This window comes from Nerophis lumbriciformis, linkage group LG12 (assembly GCF_033978685.3).
Source record: "Nerophis lumbriciformis linkage group LG12, RoL_Nlum_v2.1, whole genome shotgun sequence".
Taxonomy (NCBI): Eukaryota; Metazoa; Chordata; class Actinopteri; order Syngnathiformes; family Syngnathidae; genus Nerophis; species Nerophis lumbriciformis.
In genome coordinates, this window is record NC_084559.2 from 41,651,158 (window position 1) to 41,669,128 (window position 17,971).

At 41.3% G+C, this 17,971-nt stretch overlaps 2 protein-coding genes across 9 annotated transcripts in view; one reads left to right on the plus strand and one right to left on the minus strand.

Annotated features, from left to right (window-relative positions):
* mctp1a (multiple C2 domains, transmembrane 1a) overlaps positions 1-17,971 on the plus strand; it is a 502,786-nt gene that overhangs the window by 190,016 nt on the left and 294,799 nt on the right. The window lies entirely within an intron of this gene.
* Positions 692-8,298, minus strand: LOC133623369 (uncharacterized). 2 transcript variants are annotated; one of them, XR_009817881.2, is made up of 8 exons: positions 7,720-8,298; positions 7,158-7,243; positions 6,841-7,061; positions 6,184-6,359; positions 5,725-5,799; positions 3,122-3,236; positions 2,183-2,373; positions 692-1,299 (listed from the first exon to the last, which is right to left on the minus strand). XR_009817881.2 is itself a non-coding variant. In XM_061986611.2 (7 exons), exons 3-7 carry the CDS (start codon positions 7,010-7,012, stop codon positions 2,261-2,263), a joined length of 651 nt encoding a protein of 216 aa, XP_061842595.1. In that variant the 5' UTR covers positions 7,013-7,061; positions 7,158-7,243; positions 7,720-8,298; the 3' UTR covers positions 2,093-2,260. The 2 variants fall into 2 exon arrangements, 1 of the variants encoding a protein (XP_061842595.1); XM_061986611.2 differs by lacking the exon at positions 692-1,299 and having other exon boundaries at positions 2,093-2,373.

Here is a 17,971-nt window from a genome sequence, read left to right on the forward strand (position 1 = left end):
GGAACAAGGTAGCGGCTTATTGTCCGGAATTTCCGGTTTTCACAGTCGTCCCTTGTTCATCACGGTTAATTGAGACTGGACATAACTGCAACAAACAAATTTCCGTGAAGTACGATTGTTTTTAATATATGAAATATTTTCATAGAGCATACAAAAACTGTTTACATGATTGATTGATTGAGACTTTTATTAGTAGGTTGCACAGTGAAGTACATATTTCGTACAATTGACCACTAAATGGTAATACCCGAATAAGTTTTTCAACTTGTTTAAGTCGGGGTCCACTTAAATTGATTCATGATACAGATATATACTATCATATATACTATCATCATAATACAGTCATCACACAAGATAATCATCAGGGTGTATACATTGAATGATTTACATTATTTACAATTCGGGGTGGGGTGGGGGGGTTAGGTTTGGTTGTTATCATCAGTCATCAACAATTGAGAACAGAGAAATGGATATTGAAACAGTGTCGGTCTGACTTGGTAGGATATGTACAGCAAGTAGTGGACATAGAGAGAGAGAGAGAGATCAGAAGGTATAAGAAAAATATCTGCATTTGATTGTTTACATTTGATTATTAACAACAATCCGGGGAGGGTGTTAGTTTACCCTGCAAAAAATGTTCTATAGAATTTCTAAAGAATATCTCTATAGAATTTCTAATGAACTTTAGGACCGAAGTTCTATAGAATTTCTAAAGAATATCTCTATAGAATTTCTAATGAACTTTAGGACCGAAGTTCTATAGAACAGGATTCTAAAGAATGGTTCTATAGAACAGGGTTCTAAAGAATGGTTCTATAGAACAGGGTTCTAAAGAATGGTTCTATAGAACAGGGTTCTAAAGAATGGTTCTATAGATCTCCTCTAAAGAATAGTGCTATAGAAGAAAGTTCTAAAGAGTAGTTCTATAGAACAGGCTCCTATGGAATGGCTTTCTGTGGAATACGGTTCAGAATGATGTAGAAATGATTGGGCAGGCATTCTACAAAATCTGTGGTCTAACACTGGCAATGGAGAAAGACAAATATTGCAGTTGAATGAATGTTGACTTGTATTTATTATATACATGTAACTCAAATCTTGACGTAATAAATAAATGTCAGCAGCATAAATCAACATGATCACCGCGCTTCCCCGACTGTTAGAGACGGCTAGACGTCCAGCAGAATTTGTTTCTGAGGCCTTCTTTTTTTCCCATTTTCTGCGCAATGTTCAGTTTCACTCCAATGATTTTCTTTATCACATTTGCTTCACTTGAGGGATGGAGCTTCTTCACAAAATCTGAAAGATCAATAAAATATACCAGAATTAGTGTCTGCAGACACCAAGACACTAGCTGTCATGCAATGAGTTACACTATGGCATTTTTCAGCTCGATAAAGAGAGTGATGTCTATCATTTAATCAATGCAATGGATAGTCAACACACTGCATACATTGCATATCACGCGTTTCTATGCTGTAAGGCACTTGCACTGCTTGACGCACACAAAATCATATGTGGTGCAATCATGCCAGGCTTTACGAACTGCAACAAATCTGTATCAAATTCTGACAGTGCATGTACACTATTCATTAGCTATATAGAAAATCCATTCAGTGTGTGAAATATTTTTCAAATTATTTTCAGGATTTCACTTTCTTGTGAATCTTGTTGTGTACTTGATGGGTGTCCCCAATGGCGTTCGAACAATCACGAAAGTGCATTAATAGAATTCTAATAAAAATATTTAACTTCAATCTGATTGAAACCATATCCACATCGGGAAGGGGATCTGACACATTCCCTATCTAAAAGTCGTTCACTTCTCAACTTGCAGCAGAACTCACGGAAATTCCCGACGCTAGTTGTTAAATAGTAAGGCGGAGAATGCCGATATAAGATATCAAACGAGAAAAAGGTGTAGATATCCGTGCGCTGCGGTTTTTGCTTTGTCACTTGATGTTGGTTTCCGACGAGATCAAAGCTAATGTGACCACCCATGCCTATAAATCTGTCAAAACGAACATCTCGCAGTCAATTCATGGACCAAGCAGACTGGAAGCTATGGATATCTATACTTCATGCCAAACGATCACGGAACGACTTGGAGATAGGAAAAGGGTCAGATCCACTTCCCTGATGTGGATATGGTTTTAATCAGATTGATTTAACTTATACTCACCAATAATAGCAGACACTTTCTTGTCATCCAGTTTTGGTTTCTCATGCTTATCCTTAAAAGCATTGGATTTTTTTCCTGTCAAGCTGCTGTTGGCCAGCTCCTCTCTGGCAGAGCGACAGCAGGACGTCGAGCTGATAGTATTGTTGCCTGACGTGATAAGTCGTCCATCTTCATTAGCAGGCCAGGAAGTCCTTTAATAGAAAAAAGTACATTGTGATGCAGACACAATAAAAAAAAAATACATTAATAACATGAAGCTGGCGATATCCAAACCGCTCGGCTCTAACCCCAGCTATCATAATGTAAGGGTATTTTGATAGGAATCTTGTTCAAGTCAAGGGAAACATGGTAAGGAAGCAATCAAAGATGAAAAATATATATAACCATATATATTAATTCATCCTGACCACGCGAAGATTTAATATTTGTCGGTCAAGTATTAATCAGATATCCAGCTGAGACAAAATATCAAGAAGGAAGGGACGTAACTCTTGCTAATATAAGAGAAACACACAAAAACGGACGGACAGACAGACAAACAAACAAGTACCATATGTCCTCCCCTTATTTAGAGGGGAGGACATCACAACTTAGGATGTTGTATATGCAACAGTTCTGAAATTATCCCAAATCATAAATGGATTTTTATTGGAAAAAAGGGGCATAACTCTGGAAAATATTGTCCGAGACGACTCATTTTCGATAGGCTTCTTGTTACACTAAGATAAATAGATGTAACAAGTTTGGTTTCCGTACATGAAACGATTCTGTAAATATTGCGGTGACGGATGGACAGCCGTACATGACGACAATACCCGTAGGCCAAAGTTAGATGAAAATACAGTAATAAGAAAGTTATTTCATACATCGACATGTAAGCATATTTTCCATCAACCTATGATAATTACAATAACATACTTCTAGAATAAGAAAACCTACCTTCAACAACCCTCAATGCATCTCGAAGGGATTTGTTTTCCTCTCTCAACTGGAGGACTTCCTTCTTCAGGGATTCCATTTCTGTACATGTATCTTTCGGTGAAGTTCTTCCCAGCTGAAAATGTCAAAATAGTAAATCAAATGAAATAATTTGTATTATGATTAATTTGGGCGCTCATATGTTTTCCGGAAGCAATTTGTCCTGGATACGGCCCTGACAGCACCATATAAGTTTTACATGTATAAGCAACCTTGTAGGCACATTAATTTGAATATGCTACATGTACATGTAGCAGTAAGCCATTCACACAGTAGGCACTGTTCATCAGGTACCGTATTTTCCGCACTATAAGGCGCACCTAAAAACCACAAATTTTCTCAAAAGCTGACAGTGCGCCTTATAACCCGGTGCGCTTTATATATGGATAAATATTAAGATTCATTTTCATAAAGTTTAGGTCTCGCAACTACGGTAAACAGCCGCCATCTTTTTTCCCCGTAGAAGAAGCGCGCGGTGCATGCTGGGATATGTGACGTTTCATTTCCATTTGTGTGTTTATGTAAAGACCCCAAAATGGCTCCTATTAAGTGTGTTGTCTGTCTAATTATAAATAATGCAGACGAGGCGTGTTAACTGAGTTCTCAACGTTTTCTCACAGCGTGCTCATAACCACATTCTAACTGCCAGCATACAACGCTTCTCAGGGCTACCGCGCATGCTCGTAACTATCGTTGCATGCTGGGTAGTGTAGTTGTTATATTTGCTAGCTCATAACATCACATTGAGAGACACGCTTACGCGCTTAATTCAATACTCGCCGTCATTCCGGGTGGATTGACAAAAGACCTCCAGCCGCTAGATATTGGTGTCAACAGGGCATTCGAAGCTAGACTGCTAACTGCGTGGGAACAATGGAGGACAGAAGGCGAACACACCTTCACTAAGACGAGGAGGCAGCGCCAGACGACGCCAACATCTGCCAGTGGATCGTAAATTTGCCCAACTTTTCACTTCGGACACCGAAGACGAAGGATTTACGAATGAAGAATAACTTCAGAAAGTAAGCGCTATGTTTATTTTGTGTGTTGTGACATTAACGTTCGAGCAACATTATGTTGCTATTGCTCTGCACTATTTTGAATTTTACTATGTTTGTGATTGCACATTTGCGTACATTTTGGGAGTGAACAGAGTTGTTAGAACGCTGGTTTTTAATATATTATTAAAGTTTGACTGACCTATCTGACTGTTTTTTTGACATTCCCTTTAGCGCAGCGTAGGCGCGGCTTATAGTCCGGGGCGGCTTATTGGTGGACAAAGTTATGAAATATGCCATTCATTGAAGGTGCGGAAAATACGGTATTTGTAGTGTTATTTTCATATAAGTAAAAGTATAAACTTGTGTTTTAAACCAGTTGCCAGGGATGCAATTTTTACGTCCTCGATTTCAAATGAATGCTAGGCACTTGTGATTGTTTGCCTCGAGAGGGTGCTTTGATTAACCAATAAAATCCTATTCTATTCTATTCATGTACCGTATTTTCCGCACTATAAGGCGCACCGGATTATTAGCCGCACCTTCAATGAATGGCATATTTCATAACTTTGTCCACCAATAAGCCGCCCCGGACTATAAGCCGCGCCTACGCTGCGCTAAAGGGAATGTCAAAAAAGCAGTCAGATAGGTCAGTCAAACTTTAATAATATATTAAAAACCAGCGTTCTAACAACTCTGTTCACTCCCAAAATGTACGCAAATGTGCAATCACAAACATAGTAAAATTCAAAATAGTGCAGAGCAATAGCAACATAATGTTGCTCGAACGTTAATGTCACAACACACAAAATAAACATAGCGCTTACTTTCTGAAGTTATTCTTCATTCGTAAATCCTTCGTCTTCGGTGTCCGAAGTGAAAAGTTGGGCAAATTTACGATCCACTGGCAGATGTTGGCGTCGTCTGGCGCTGCCTCCTCGTCTTAGTGAAGGTGTGTTCGCCTTCTGTCCTCCATTGTTCCCACGCAGTTAGCAGTCTAGCTTCGAATGCCCTGTTGACACCAATATCTAGCGGCTGGAGGTCTTTTGTCAATCCACCCGGAATGACGGCGAGTATTGAATTAAGCGCGTAAGCGTGTCTCTCAATGTGCTGTTATGAGCTAGCAAATATAACAACTACACTACCCAGCATGCAACGATAGTTACGAGCATGCGCGGTAGCCCTGAGAAGCGTTGTTGTATGCTGGGAGTTCGAATGTGGTTATGAGCACGCTGTGAGAAAACGTTGAGAACTCAGTTAACACGCCTCGTCTGCATTATTTATAATTAGACAGACAACACACTTAATAGGAGCCATTTTGGGGTCTTTACATAAACACACAAATGGAAATGAAACGTCACATATCCCAGCATGCACCGCGCGCTTCTTCTACGGGGAAAAAAGATGGCGGCTGTTTACCGTAGTTGCGAGACCTAAACTTTATGAAAATGAATCTTAATATTTATCCATATATAAAGCGCACCGGGTTATAAGGCGCACTGTCAGCTTTTGAGAAAATGTGTGGTTTTTAGGTGCGCCTTATAGTGCGGAAAATACGGTACTCACAGCAGCAAGTTGGGCCTTCAATTGTGCCCGAGCATCATATCCCACAGCTGTACGGCTTACTTTCCTCTTTTTCTTCTGAAAAATCAAGATTAACAAGAAAACGTGTTCAGTTCTTTTATATGCCATTGAAGTGAAGAAATATGTTTGCAGAAATGATAGATTTTCGAGTACATGCAGAAAGTCTGTCAACACCTCAATTTGTCTTGAATATTATTCTGTCTGAGTTGGTCGAATTGAATCAAAATATTCAATAACTTTAAAGCCTACAATGAAACATGATTTGATTAACTTTTATGATAAAGAAAAACTGACAAGGTACTTCAAAAGTATGGGATTGAATCCTACAAAACCTCACACAGTTGAAACACCACTGAAATAGTGAGTGAGTGAATTAACGTTTAACGTCGCTTTCAACACTATTTCGGTCATATCGCGACAACACCGCTGAAATAAAAGTACCTGCTGTCTGTCAGATAGAGTCTCCTCAACACTTTCATCCTTGCTCTCACTGTCTGATGACCAAGACTTTGGCTGTTTGTTTCTCTTGCCTCTGCCATATTCCAAATCACCAGTAAGGGGTACATCCTTGCCAAACTGAGCGGCTTTCAAATATGGCGTCAGTTCACGTGTGTCTTCTGTGTAAAAACAAATATGTGCCACATTAAGCTAAATTAAACTGTACAGTTAGTCATACATTTCAGCAGCAGATTGTTATCACTAAATTACTTTGGTATACCTACAGTTCTGATGATTCAGAAATTCACCTCAGCGAGAAACACATTTCACCTTACTTTCCCTTATTTACAGGCTTACAGCCATATTAAAAAATTGTCAAGGTTAAGTCTGTACTATCATGACAATCACCTCAGCATTGCAGATTGAAACATTCAGTATACCAGGGCTGCACTGATGAGAAATTACTATCAATCATGGAAGAAAAAAAATTATATTAATTAAATTTAACTTTACATAAACAAAGTCGAAAGTTCAAGGTGTAAAATCAGAAGTACATTAAATATATCTATATTAAATATATCTATATTTATATGTACTTCTGGTAAAACGTATACTTTTTACTGAATTGAATTGAAAAGTTTTCAACTGTTTATTAATTACCACCAAATCTCAGAATTCTTGCCACGTATTTGGTTTGTGACTGCTTCCTTCCTCCTGCTTTGTTGAGTGGCCATGGAACTTGGACTTCTTCATCACTGTCCCAATTTTCTCCATTCATCTTCTCTCGAGAACCGCTCGTGGTTAATATACTATATTTCGTCTCGATGATCATCCTCCCCTTGCTTCCGTTTGGCGACCTGACTGGGGGCCAAACTCCTTCTCTGTGTGATCACACAAGCCTGACGTTACAAACAATGGAGGGATGATAATAATAATAATAATAATAATAATAAATGAGGCTAGTTTTGCTAGCTCACCATTTCCGCCCGTGCCTCGAAGCTGCTGTTTGGCTCAACGTTAGCCCGCTTGTGACGTCTCGCATCGCGCCTAGAAGACCCTAAACCTAAATGTGATGTTTAAGCCAACAAAGTTACCGTCAATGAACTCCGACGTGACTTGAGCAGCTTAGAAAGAGCGAGTGAAGTCAACATGGACGTTGTGGCCGCCATCACCAACTCAAACTGCCCGCAAAATCTGCTTTGCAACTACGGCAAGCGCGAAGGGGAAAAATAAATAATTTAAAAAAAAAAGTTGATTTGAAACATATTCGCACTTATTAGTGTCGGATATGAGAAACATTGATACAACGCGATTATTACCAACTATACATGAATTTGGTTGTGATTGCAGCCTTAAAACAGTTTTGTTATTTTATAACAAAACGAGAGCAGTTCTATCTATCGTGTTTGGGGGGGGGGGGTTGTAATGTTACGGCGGGAAAAGTAGTAAACTAAATATAACATTGAACCATGCTTTTGAAAATGTATACATTTAAATCCTGGCAAATACTGACTTTTAACAATATAAATTGTTACTTACATGAGTTCGGTAAAGTGTTTTCCTATTGGGCTCCGTGAAGAAACGTGTCTGGGCTTGTTCTTCCACAGCTGCATGCAGGTACGTGGGCGGGTCCTGACGTTTTAGGTCTGATTTAAACCTTTGAACTGAGTTTTGCTAAATCAATTTATGTTGGAAGTCCAATAAAATTAATTTTATCACATAAAAAAGTAAGTTACGAAAATATTCACACTTTTTACTTATAGATAACTCAAAAACTCTAAAAATAAAAATAAATTGATTTATTGGAATAAATATACTTTTAAAAATAAAGTCTGCCGAAGTTCTGGGTGTCCGCCTTGAAATGACACCTCACAATTTTGAATGATACAAAATTAACATTTTCATAATTGAGGGAGACATCCTGCATTGTTCAAAAAACAAGCTCAAGTCTGGTGAATCAACTTAATGAGATTAATCAATGCTATGGTGATAGCGCTGCTGCCATTTTATAGAATTTTATTCCATGGAACAATCTATAGAACTTTCAGCAGATAAAGGATAATGTCTATAGAATTTCTGTTAGACATTCTATAGAATGCCCAGTTCTATAGAACAATCTATGGACTTTTCATCAGATAATGTAAAGTCTATAGAATTTCTATAGGATATTCTATAGAATTCCCAGCTCTATAGAACAGTGAAAAGACCTTCCAGCACATGAAGCTGATGTCTATAGAATTTCTATAGAATTTTGAATACATATTCTATAGAATCTTCAGTTCTAAAGAAATTCCGACGAAATTCTATAGCGTTCTATATATTTCTATAGAGATTCTATAGAACATTTTTTGCAGGGTAGGGTTGAAGTTGCCTGGAGGTGTACTTTTATTGCGGTTTTGAAGGAGGATAGAGATGCCCTTTCTTTTATACCTGTTGGGAGCGCATTCCACATTGATGTGGCATAGAAAGAGGATGAGTTAAGACCTTTGTTAGATCGGAATCTGGGTTTAACGTGGTTAGTAGAGCTCCCCCTGGTGTTGTGGTTATGGCGGTCATTTACGTAAAGGAAGTAGTTTGACATGTACTTCGGTATCAGGGAGGTGTAGCGGATTTTATAGACTAGGCTCAGTGCAAGTTGTTTTACTCTGTCCTCCACCCTGAGCCAACCCACTTTGGAGAAGTGGGTAGGAGCAGGGGCGGATTAAGAAATTTTGGCCCCCTGGGCCTGACATGGTCTTGGCCCCTCAACCCCGCGCGTGCACGCGCACACACACGCACGCACTATGCAAGAAATACTGTATACTGTGAACAGACATGCACACTGTACTGTACAGAAGAGTGCACATACTGCACACACACTATTAGGTATACCACACAGACAAGCACAGGTTTCACACAGACACAGGTAGGGGGAGGGGATAAATGGCCTAAAAATAAAAATTTTGGAAAATTATTACGCCCACTTCAGTGATGGTGCATTGGGTCATTTGAGAGATATTATGTATTGGAAGTTGGTACCTATCATGAAATAAACCCCCCACCCCACCCAAAAAACTAAATTGGACATGATTTTTGCCCCCTTTTCCTCCCTTCTATCATTAAAAATAAAATAATATCTTAGGAAAACACTTTGGCATAACGGCAGCTGTGCAGCAAATTGAGGCTCAAAGTCTGTATCTATTTTGTGGGAAAGCTTGAGGAGGAGAAGGAGAAAGGTAAAATGATAACACATGCATCGGAGAGCACCACAAAGAAAGGTGTAGGCCAGTTCATGGTACAAGGGCTGCATGCAGGTCAAGATAGCCCATTTCCTCTGCCTGTCTTACCCATTCACCGAGAGACCACTGAGGACATAGAAATGCAAGTGGATATGGGGTTCGAAATACTGGCGTCGGTCAGAGGAGTCAATGTGGAGGATGTTTATAAACTTGTAGATGCACATATGACTGACAGCACAGAGCACAACAAAGGCTTTTCAAAGCTGTTGGCAGAGATGAACAACTTGGAAAAACCAGCAGGGCAGATCTTTTGTGGCACCCACACTACACTGGGCTTCAGCAGTGCCATGAATAAAGTGATGCGGTTGGCGGAGGCCGATATGAAGATGGAGCAAGTGCTACAGAGTTTCATGGTGGATCTGGATGTAGACAGCAAGAATGCTATAGTGGCTGGACAGGCACTGGACATGTCCTGAACTCAGTGTCAGATGTGGCTGCCGAATACTTGGATGAAGTGAAGCAGCTGACAGATCTCATGCTGCCCCATCTGAAGACTGTCCTGGCCAGGCAGAGGATGGACTATGGGATGGATGAGGAGACTTTCCCAATGGACCCTGTCAGTGAACAGGCTAGTAACATTGATGGCACCCCTGTGCACAACATTGGGATGGAGAGACAATGTGGCAAGGTGGACTACAGACTGAAGAAGTTGGGCACACTGAACGCAGTCAATAGGTCAATAATTTTACAGAAGAGCCAGGAGCTTCAGAGGTTTCAAGGCAGCAGCACAAGCAAAAAGAGAGGTTGAACTCAACTGGAGTAAACTCATGAAGGCAAAATTCGAGAGTTGGGCTGACGAGAAACAAGAGATGGCTCAAAGACAGGAGAAGAAGAGACTAGACATGCTGGACACACTGAAATCTTTTGGTGGCCCCTTCACGATAGTGGGGAAGTTGAAAAGTCCCTTGTCGATGAAAGTCTGAACAAGAATGCAAAGCTGCAGAGAATGAAGCTTGCGGTTCAGTTTGCCAGAGAAAGCACCAAGCTTCTGCCTAAAGTCAATCCTATCTTCAGAATCCAGGTGACAGACAGTTCCCAGAAATGGCGAAAGTGCAATTCTCCCAGTCATAATGGATACTTAGAATTTTATGGTGGTGGTAAGTATTCATGAAAACAGGTAGCCTAACATTAGTGAATGGGTGAATTCTGGAAATAACAACCTAAAAATCTTACACAGTGCACCTTTAAGCAAGGGGTTTCTTTCGTGCTTTCAATTTCGCAAAATCATCCACCACATCATTGAAGTCCAACTCTCTTGTCAGCTCACTCTCAATTGCCATTAGAGATAACGCATTTAATCTTTTCTGAGTCATTCTTGTGCGCAGCTCATTTTTGACTCTTGACAAAAGAGAGAATGAGCGTTCTCCCTCACAGTTACTGACCGGTAGAGTGAGAAAAATCTGTAGCGCAATGTATGTATTAGGAAACGTAGGCTGTAGTCCAAAATGTATTATTGTTTTGAGCAGTCCTGAAGGGGTCCTCTCCTCATCAGTGTTGTTGAGCTGTATAAAAGATTTGAACTGTATAAGCTCCTGTCCAAGACTTTCATTGAGGTCAGATGAGTATGATTCAGTGAGAATCTTGGCCTTGTGAAGGACTGAAGCATTGGACTCTGTATCCAAAGAGAAAAGGACACTGAACAAATTGTTCAGATGTTTGTAGGCCTTCAGACGGTGATTAAGGCTTGAACTCAGTTGATCAATAGAGGCAATAAATGTCTCTATTTGAAACAGTTGCCTTCCCTCAAGCACAACATCTGGGGATGCTGATTCATCAGCAAACTTTTTACGTTTCTTCGTCCGTTCAGCCCTGTAAGATGGGGTGCCACCCAACATGTTTAAGGCTTTCTGCTCAAAATGATCAAATAGATCTCTTTGGGAGAGAACAAAGGTGCGCAGAGATTCCAGCAATCTAACTGCTGTACCAAGGTCCATGTCTGCTTTTTGAAGTTGCAGACTTGTGGCCTGAAATCTGGACAGAACAGTGTCCCAAAAGCCTGCCATGAAGGCCATCTCAAGTGAATCCAGCTTCCGCACTAGACTGTCAGCTTCAGTTTGTGTGTCTCGTTTCTCTGTGTCATCAGTGGAAATACCCTGTAGTGCTGCTCTTATTTTACTGTAGTTCTGCCACAGTGCTTTGGTAGATTCTGCACGGCAACTCCAACGCGTGTTGGATAAAGCTTTAAGTGTGAGATCTATGTTGGAATTGCCAAATACCCTGTCCCATCAGTGTGTGGATGCAGTTGTGAAGTTGTAAATAGACTGAATCAAGTCAAAATACTTAGAGACTTAATTTCCACATCTGTCAATGCTGTTGACTCCCACCAAATTCAAAGAGTGAGCTGCACATGGAATATAGTGTATTAATGGCTTGCTTTTCTTTAAGTGAGCCTGCAACCCATTATACCTCCCTGACATGTTGCTGGCATTATCATAAGCCTGCCCCCTGCAATTTGACAGCTCTAACCCTAGATTTTCCAACACAGACATGACACAGTTAGCCAAACTTTCACCTGTATGGCTAGTAATGGGCTCAAAACCCACAAAGCGTTCAACAACACTGCCCTCTTTGCTAACAAAACGGAATATGAAAGTCAATTGGTCCACATGAGATAAATCTGGGGTTGAATCCACAATGATAGAGTAGTATTTGCTTGCTTGCAGTTCATCTGCTATAGCCTGTTTGGTTTTTGCACCCATCAATTCAATGAATTCTTCACAAATGGTGGAGGACAGATATGAGGTATTACCTCGACCCATCTGCCCAAACTTTCTGATGTGATCCTTTAGAAAGAGATCAAATTCAGCCAGGACCTCCAGAATACCAAGGTAGTTCCCATTGAGAGGAGACCCTAACGATTCATTTTTACCCCTAAATGCAAGGCCCCTTTCTGCAAGGAATTTAATGACTGCAACAACTCTTTGTAACACCTGCCTCCAATAGCTGCTCTCTGCCTGAAACTGTTTGAACAGGTCTGCATCAACTGTGGCACCTGTGGCGCGGTTCAAGACTGCTTGCATGCAGGTTATGTGCTCAGCACTTCGCTCATGTTCACCAAATCTTTCTGAGTGTTTCCAATCACAATAGCCTGTCACAAAAGAATGCGTTTTTGGGGAAAACAGTTTGCATGCAAAGCAGTAAACATTACCAGTAGAGGGAGAGTACATCATCCACTCTCTTTGTACTCGTTGTCCATTGGGCAGGTGTGAAGTAAAATGTTCATTGTTTAGGCATCGGGTTTTGCCTCCTAGCCCACTGTTCCTCACAGAAGCTGGATAATGGCTGTGACGGTTGTGAAATGATTTTGCACCTCTTTGAATAAGAACTTCCTTCATTGACTCAGTGAGGGTATCAGCCCATTTAGCGGGATCACTAGGTAGAGTTGTCACTGTAGATGGTTTTGAAGAAAGATTCAACTCATTTTCTATGCTGTCCAGAGGTGCAGTGACCTCACATTCATCCGAGCAACTGGCTACTGCTGAGTTGGTTGAATCATTAGCATCCGAAGCATTTGGTTCAGTGCGTACACTTGTAGTGGTCTCAGGATCTTGGGAGCTACATGCTAGCTCAGGTGCATTGCTAACCTTAGCTGAATTTGCAGTAGCATTTATAGAATTGCTTTCAGCAGATGTCTTTGTACTGAAGAAGCTGGAGATATTTGGAACACTCTCAAGTAAAACTGATTCCTTTTTTTTCTTTTCTTGCTGAATTTTTTTTCTAGCTCCTCCACTTAGACGTTTATGATCCATATTTCCCTTCTTTCTGTGCACATTGGCTCTTTGCCTATCACAACAGCTTAACCAACTGTGTGTGTGTGTGTGTGTGTGTGTGTGTGTGTGTGTGTGTGTGTGTGTGTGTGTGTGTGTGTGTGTGTGTGTGTGTGTGTGTGTGTGTGAGTGATGCAATTTTCAAAACTAGCAATCTAGCATTAACAGTCAAAAGCAGAAATCAGCTGATTTCTATAAGAACTGATAACAGATTTCCAATCAATGCTAAACTCAGACAGCGAAAGTCACTAGATGACGTTTTGAGTCGCCAGTCATGTATGGCCAAAAGTCTCTAAATCGAATGCCAACGCTGCTTAATCGCCAACACACTGGGACTCACTGAAGGACTGACAGTAAATAAAAAAAGATGATTAAGATAATTGTGTACTTTTCTCTTCTGATATTTTCACTAAGGACCCCAAGCTATCTGCATGCAGCAACAATGTCTGACAGACAGGAGAGCGGAGTGGTCAGTGATGAATGGCAAGGGAACAGACTGATTTGTACTGAGGAGAAAGAGAGAGCCAATTACAGTGAAATAAATTCCAAAAGAGCCAAGTGACTAGCTGAAGGCAGGGACAAATGCCTTGGAGTGACCAACAAGAGTGCAAAGTACCAAATGGCAAAATGTGGGAAGACCAACAGGCAGATCTGCTTTTACCACTTATCTTCACAACCAAAAAGTCGCTAAATGATGTTTTCAGTCGCTAGCCAGGTATGGCCAAAAGACGCGAAATCTAGCGGTAAAGTCGCTCAATCACACTGACAGTGAAACAAATAATTTTTAAAAAGAGTAATTGTACAATGTCTTGTACTTTTGTCTTCTTTCTTAATATTTCTCAAAGGACACCAAAATGTCGCTATCTGCAGGCAGCTTGCTAGCTATGATGGCAGCAACAATGTACCTTAGAGTGACTGACCAACAAGAGCTCAAAGTACCTAATGGCAAAATGTGGAGAGACAGACACAATAAATTGCATTAAGATGAAGAGAACTGTTGCTATTATTAATTTTAACAACAACCAGAAAGTCGCTAAATGTCACCAGCCAGGTATGGCCAAAAGTCGCTTAATTGGCCACACACAGTAACAGAGAAACAAACAAACAAACAAAAAGATCATAAAGATAATAGTTGTACAACTTTGTGTACTTTTGTCTACTTTCTAAATATTTTCACAAAGGACACCAAAATGTTGCTATCTGCAGGCAGCTTGCTGGCTATGATGGCAGCAACGATGTCTGCCAGACAGGAGAGAGTGGTCAGTGACGATCGAATCGAGAAAATGACAAAATGGGTCAAAGACCAAAAAGTTATTAACTGACAGCAGTGACAAATGTCAGACTGTAAACTTTTTTGAAAGAAAAGGACAAAATGGGAAGATGCTGATAATAACAGCAAAATGGAAAATATAAGAATTTCCAAGTAATGCTCAACTCAAGTGTGTGTGTGTCGTGTGTGTGTGCGCGTTAAACTTCTTGTGGAATGATTTCAAATTATCTCTGAGTCTGAACTGAGGGAAAGGAAACCAAATTTTGAGCAGTCACTCACGAGTTCAAAGTACCAAATGAGGAGATTCTAAAAGAACAGACCGGTTTATGAAAGACTCGATGGGGGAGGGGCACAGCTAAGAATACTTGAGTGAGATTCTGTGATCCAAATTCGAGATAGAGCTTTTTGATAATGATAATTTGTCAGAGTAAAGTTGTGTAATCAAAATTTGAGAATGAGCTTTGCCAATCAATCAAGAATATTTGCATTAAGTTCTGTGATCAAAATTCAGAAACAACCTTTAATAATTGATAAAGAATATGTGAGTGAGGTTGTGTGATCCAATTTGAGAATTAGCTTTGATAATAATGATTGAGAGCCTCTGGCCCTCTGTGGATCGTGGCCGCGGGGCCAAGTTGGCCTGGCCCCTTGGGGCCTCTGACCCTCTATGGATCGGGGCCAAGTTGGCATGACCCTTCAGGGCCTCTGGCCCTCTATGGATCGTGGCCGCGGGGCCAAGTTGGCCTGACCCCTTGGGGCCTCAGGCCCTCTGTGGGTCGCGGCCGCGGGGCCAAGTTGACCTGGCCCCTTGGGGCCTCTGGCCTTCTGTGGGTCGCAGCCGCGGGGCCAAGTTGGCCTGGCCCTTTGGGGCCTATGACCCTCTGTGGGTCGTGGCCGCGGGGCCAAGTTGACCTGGCCCCTTGGGGCCTCTGACCGTCTATGGATCATGGCCGCGGGGCCATGTTGGCCTGGCCCCAAGGGGCCTAAGATTATTATTTTTGCAAAAGTAGTTTTGCATGCGTCGCGGCCGCGGGGCCAAGTTGGCCTGGCCCCAAGGGGCCTCTGGCCCCCTGGGCCTGGGCCCGGTAGGCCCGTTCATTAATCCACCTATGGGTAGGAGTGAGGTGGGATCTGGGGTGGAGGTCTAGAAGTAATCTGACTAGCTTGTTCTGGGATGTTTGGAGTCTAGAGCCCTTTGAGACACTTGTGATTTAGGGCTATATAAATAAACATTGATTGATTGATTAATAGATTTGAGGGTTTTGGAGGTGCTAGGGTCCCAGGAGGTGCATGCGTAATCGAAAAAGGGTTGAACGAGAGTTCCCGCCAGAATCTTCATGGTGCCTTTGTTGACCAGAGGTGAGATTCTATAGCGAAATCTCGTTCAACTGTTGACCTTTTTGATTACCTTGGTTGCCATTTTATCACAGGAAAGGTTAGCCTCTAGAATGGAACCTAGGTAGGTGACCTCATCCTTCCTGGTGACAACAATGTCACCCACTTTTATAGTGAAGTCATTGACTTTCTTAAGGTTTATGTGGGACCCAAACAGGATGGATTCTGTTTTACCCAAGTGTATGGATAGCTTGTTGTCAGCGAGCCAGGTGCATGTTCTACAGAGTTCAGCACTGAGGATTTTCTCCACCTGTGACTTGTCCCTGTCTGATACCAACAGGGCCGAGTCATCCGCAAACAAGAACAATTCACAGTCGCATGCTGATGACAAGTCGTTTATGTATACTAGAAACAGTAAAGGCCCCGATATACTGCCTTGGGGGACTCCACAGCTCACTGAGAGGGGGGGCACGGTGCTGTTCACCTCTACCACCTGTTCCCTCCCCTCCAATTAAGATTGCATCCAGCTCGATGAGGTTTTGTCAAATCCAATTGCTCTGAGCTTATCCAACAGTATAGCGTGGTCAACGGTGTCAAAGGCCTTCTGAAGATGGACCATGCCGCAGTATTTGCCCGCGTCCACCTCATGTTTGATGTGGTCGGTCAGATAAAGAAGGCATGTGTCAGTGGAGTGGTTAGTTCTGAAGCCGGATTGGAATTTGTACATGAGTTTATTGGTGGCAAGGTAACCATCGACCTGTTCATAAACAATTTTTTCCATTACTTTCGAAATGGAACTGACAATAGAAACAGGTCGGTAGTTGCCAGGTTCCAATTTGCTTCCTTTTTTAAAGAGGGGAGTTACTCTTGCTATCTTAAAATCTTTTGGTACTTGGCCTTGTGAAATTGAGAGGTTTATTATGTGCGTGATAATTGGGGCAATCTGGAGGGGATATTGTCAAGGCCGGTGGCCTTGTTTGGGAGGAGCGCGCTCAATTTTTTAAGCACCTCATCCGCTGAGACCATTTCTAATTTGAAATAATTGTTGGATACTCCTAGCTTTCTGTAGAAGGCTTTAATGTGTTCTACACCAAAGCGACCAGAGTGGTGGGACAGCTTGTTGACAAGAGTTGCGGCTATGCTGGTGAAAAAAGCGTTAAGTCTGCTTGCTACCTCCATTTTGTCTGTAATGAGGGAGTCACCCTCCTTGATGTTGATGTTGGTGAGTCTGGTTTTAAGTTTTTGGCTGCAACCGGGAAGCTGGTTGTTGAGAATTTTCCAGAGCTCACGTGGTTTATTTGTGTTTTCCTCTATTTTGTCGTTAATGTAATTTTTTTTTAAGGATTTAGTCAGGTTTGTTGACTTATTTCTCAATTTATTGCATTGCTTTTTGAGAGTTGAAAGGAGTGATGGAAGGAGTGATGGACGAAGTGGCTGGGGAGAGGGAAGTCTGGGCTTCCCTGCTTGGGCTGCTGCCCCCGCGACCCGACCTCGGATAAGCAGAAGAAGATGGATGGATGGATGGATGAAAGGAGTGATTTGAGGTTGTTATTATTGGGTTGTTTATCCACTTCTGTTTTACATCCTTCTAAATACGTTCTTTACCATTATTACACCCCTCTAAACATGAAACTACACTCATTTCCTCTAATATAGTGGCCTTGATTGTGTTCTATTATAGCACTCAAGCGTCATTGTTGTGGCCATCACCCGGCCACTACAACTTCTGTTTTATTTGACCAGCTGTTTTACTGCCGTGTTACAGACACCTTTTGGAAACATTTAAGGTATGTAAATTCACATTTACATAATCTTACTGTGTAAATAACTCATTTCGCAACGCATATCTGCGACTTATAGTCCTGTGCGGCTAATATATGGAAAACTATTTTCTTCTTAAATTTTGTGGGTGCGGTTTATATCCCGGTGCGCTCTATAGTCCAAAAAATACGGTATATTGCGTGAAACGAGTGTAAAAGTGACTATATAGCTCTTATTTCTTGTTTAAAGGGCTCTAATTATGTTTAAATACTTATTTCGAAGATGGTAAACGGTTTTGTAGGTTCTAACAATAAACATGTTTGATTTATTAAAAATAAGCCTTTCTTAAAGAAATTTACTTATCACACTTAAACGAAGGA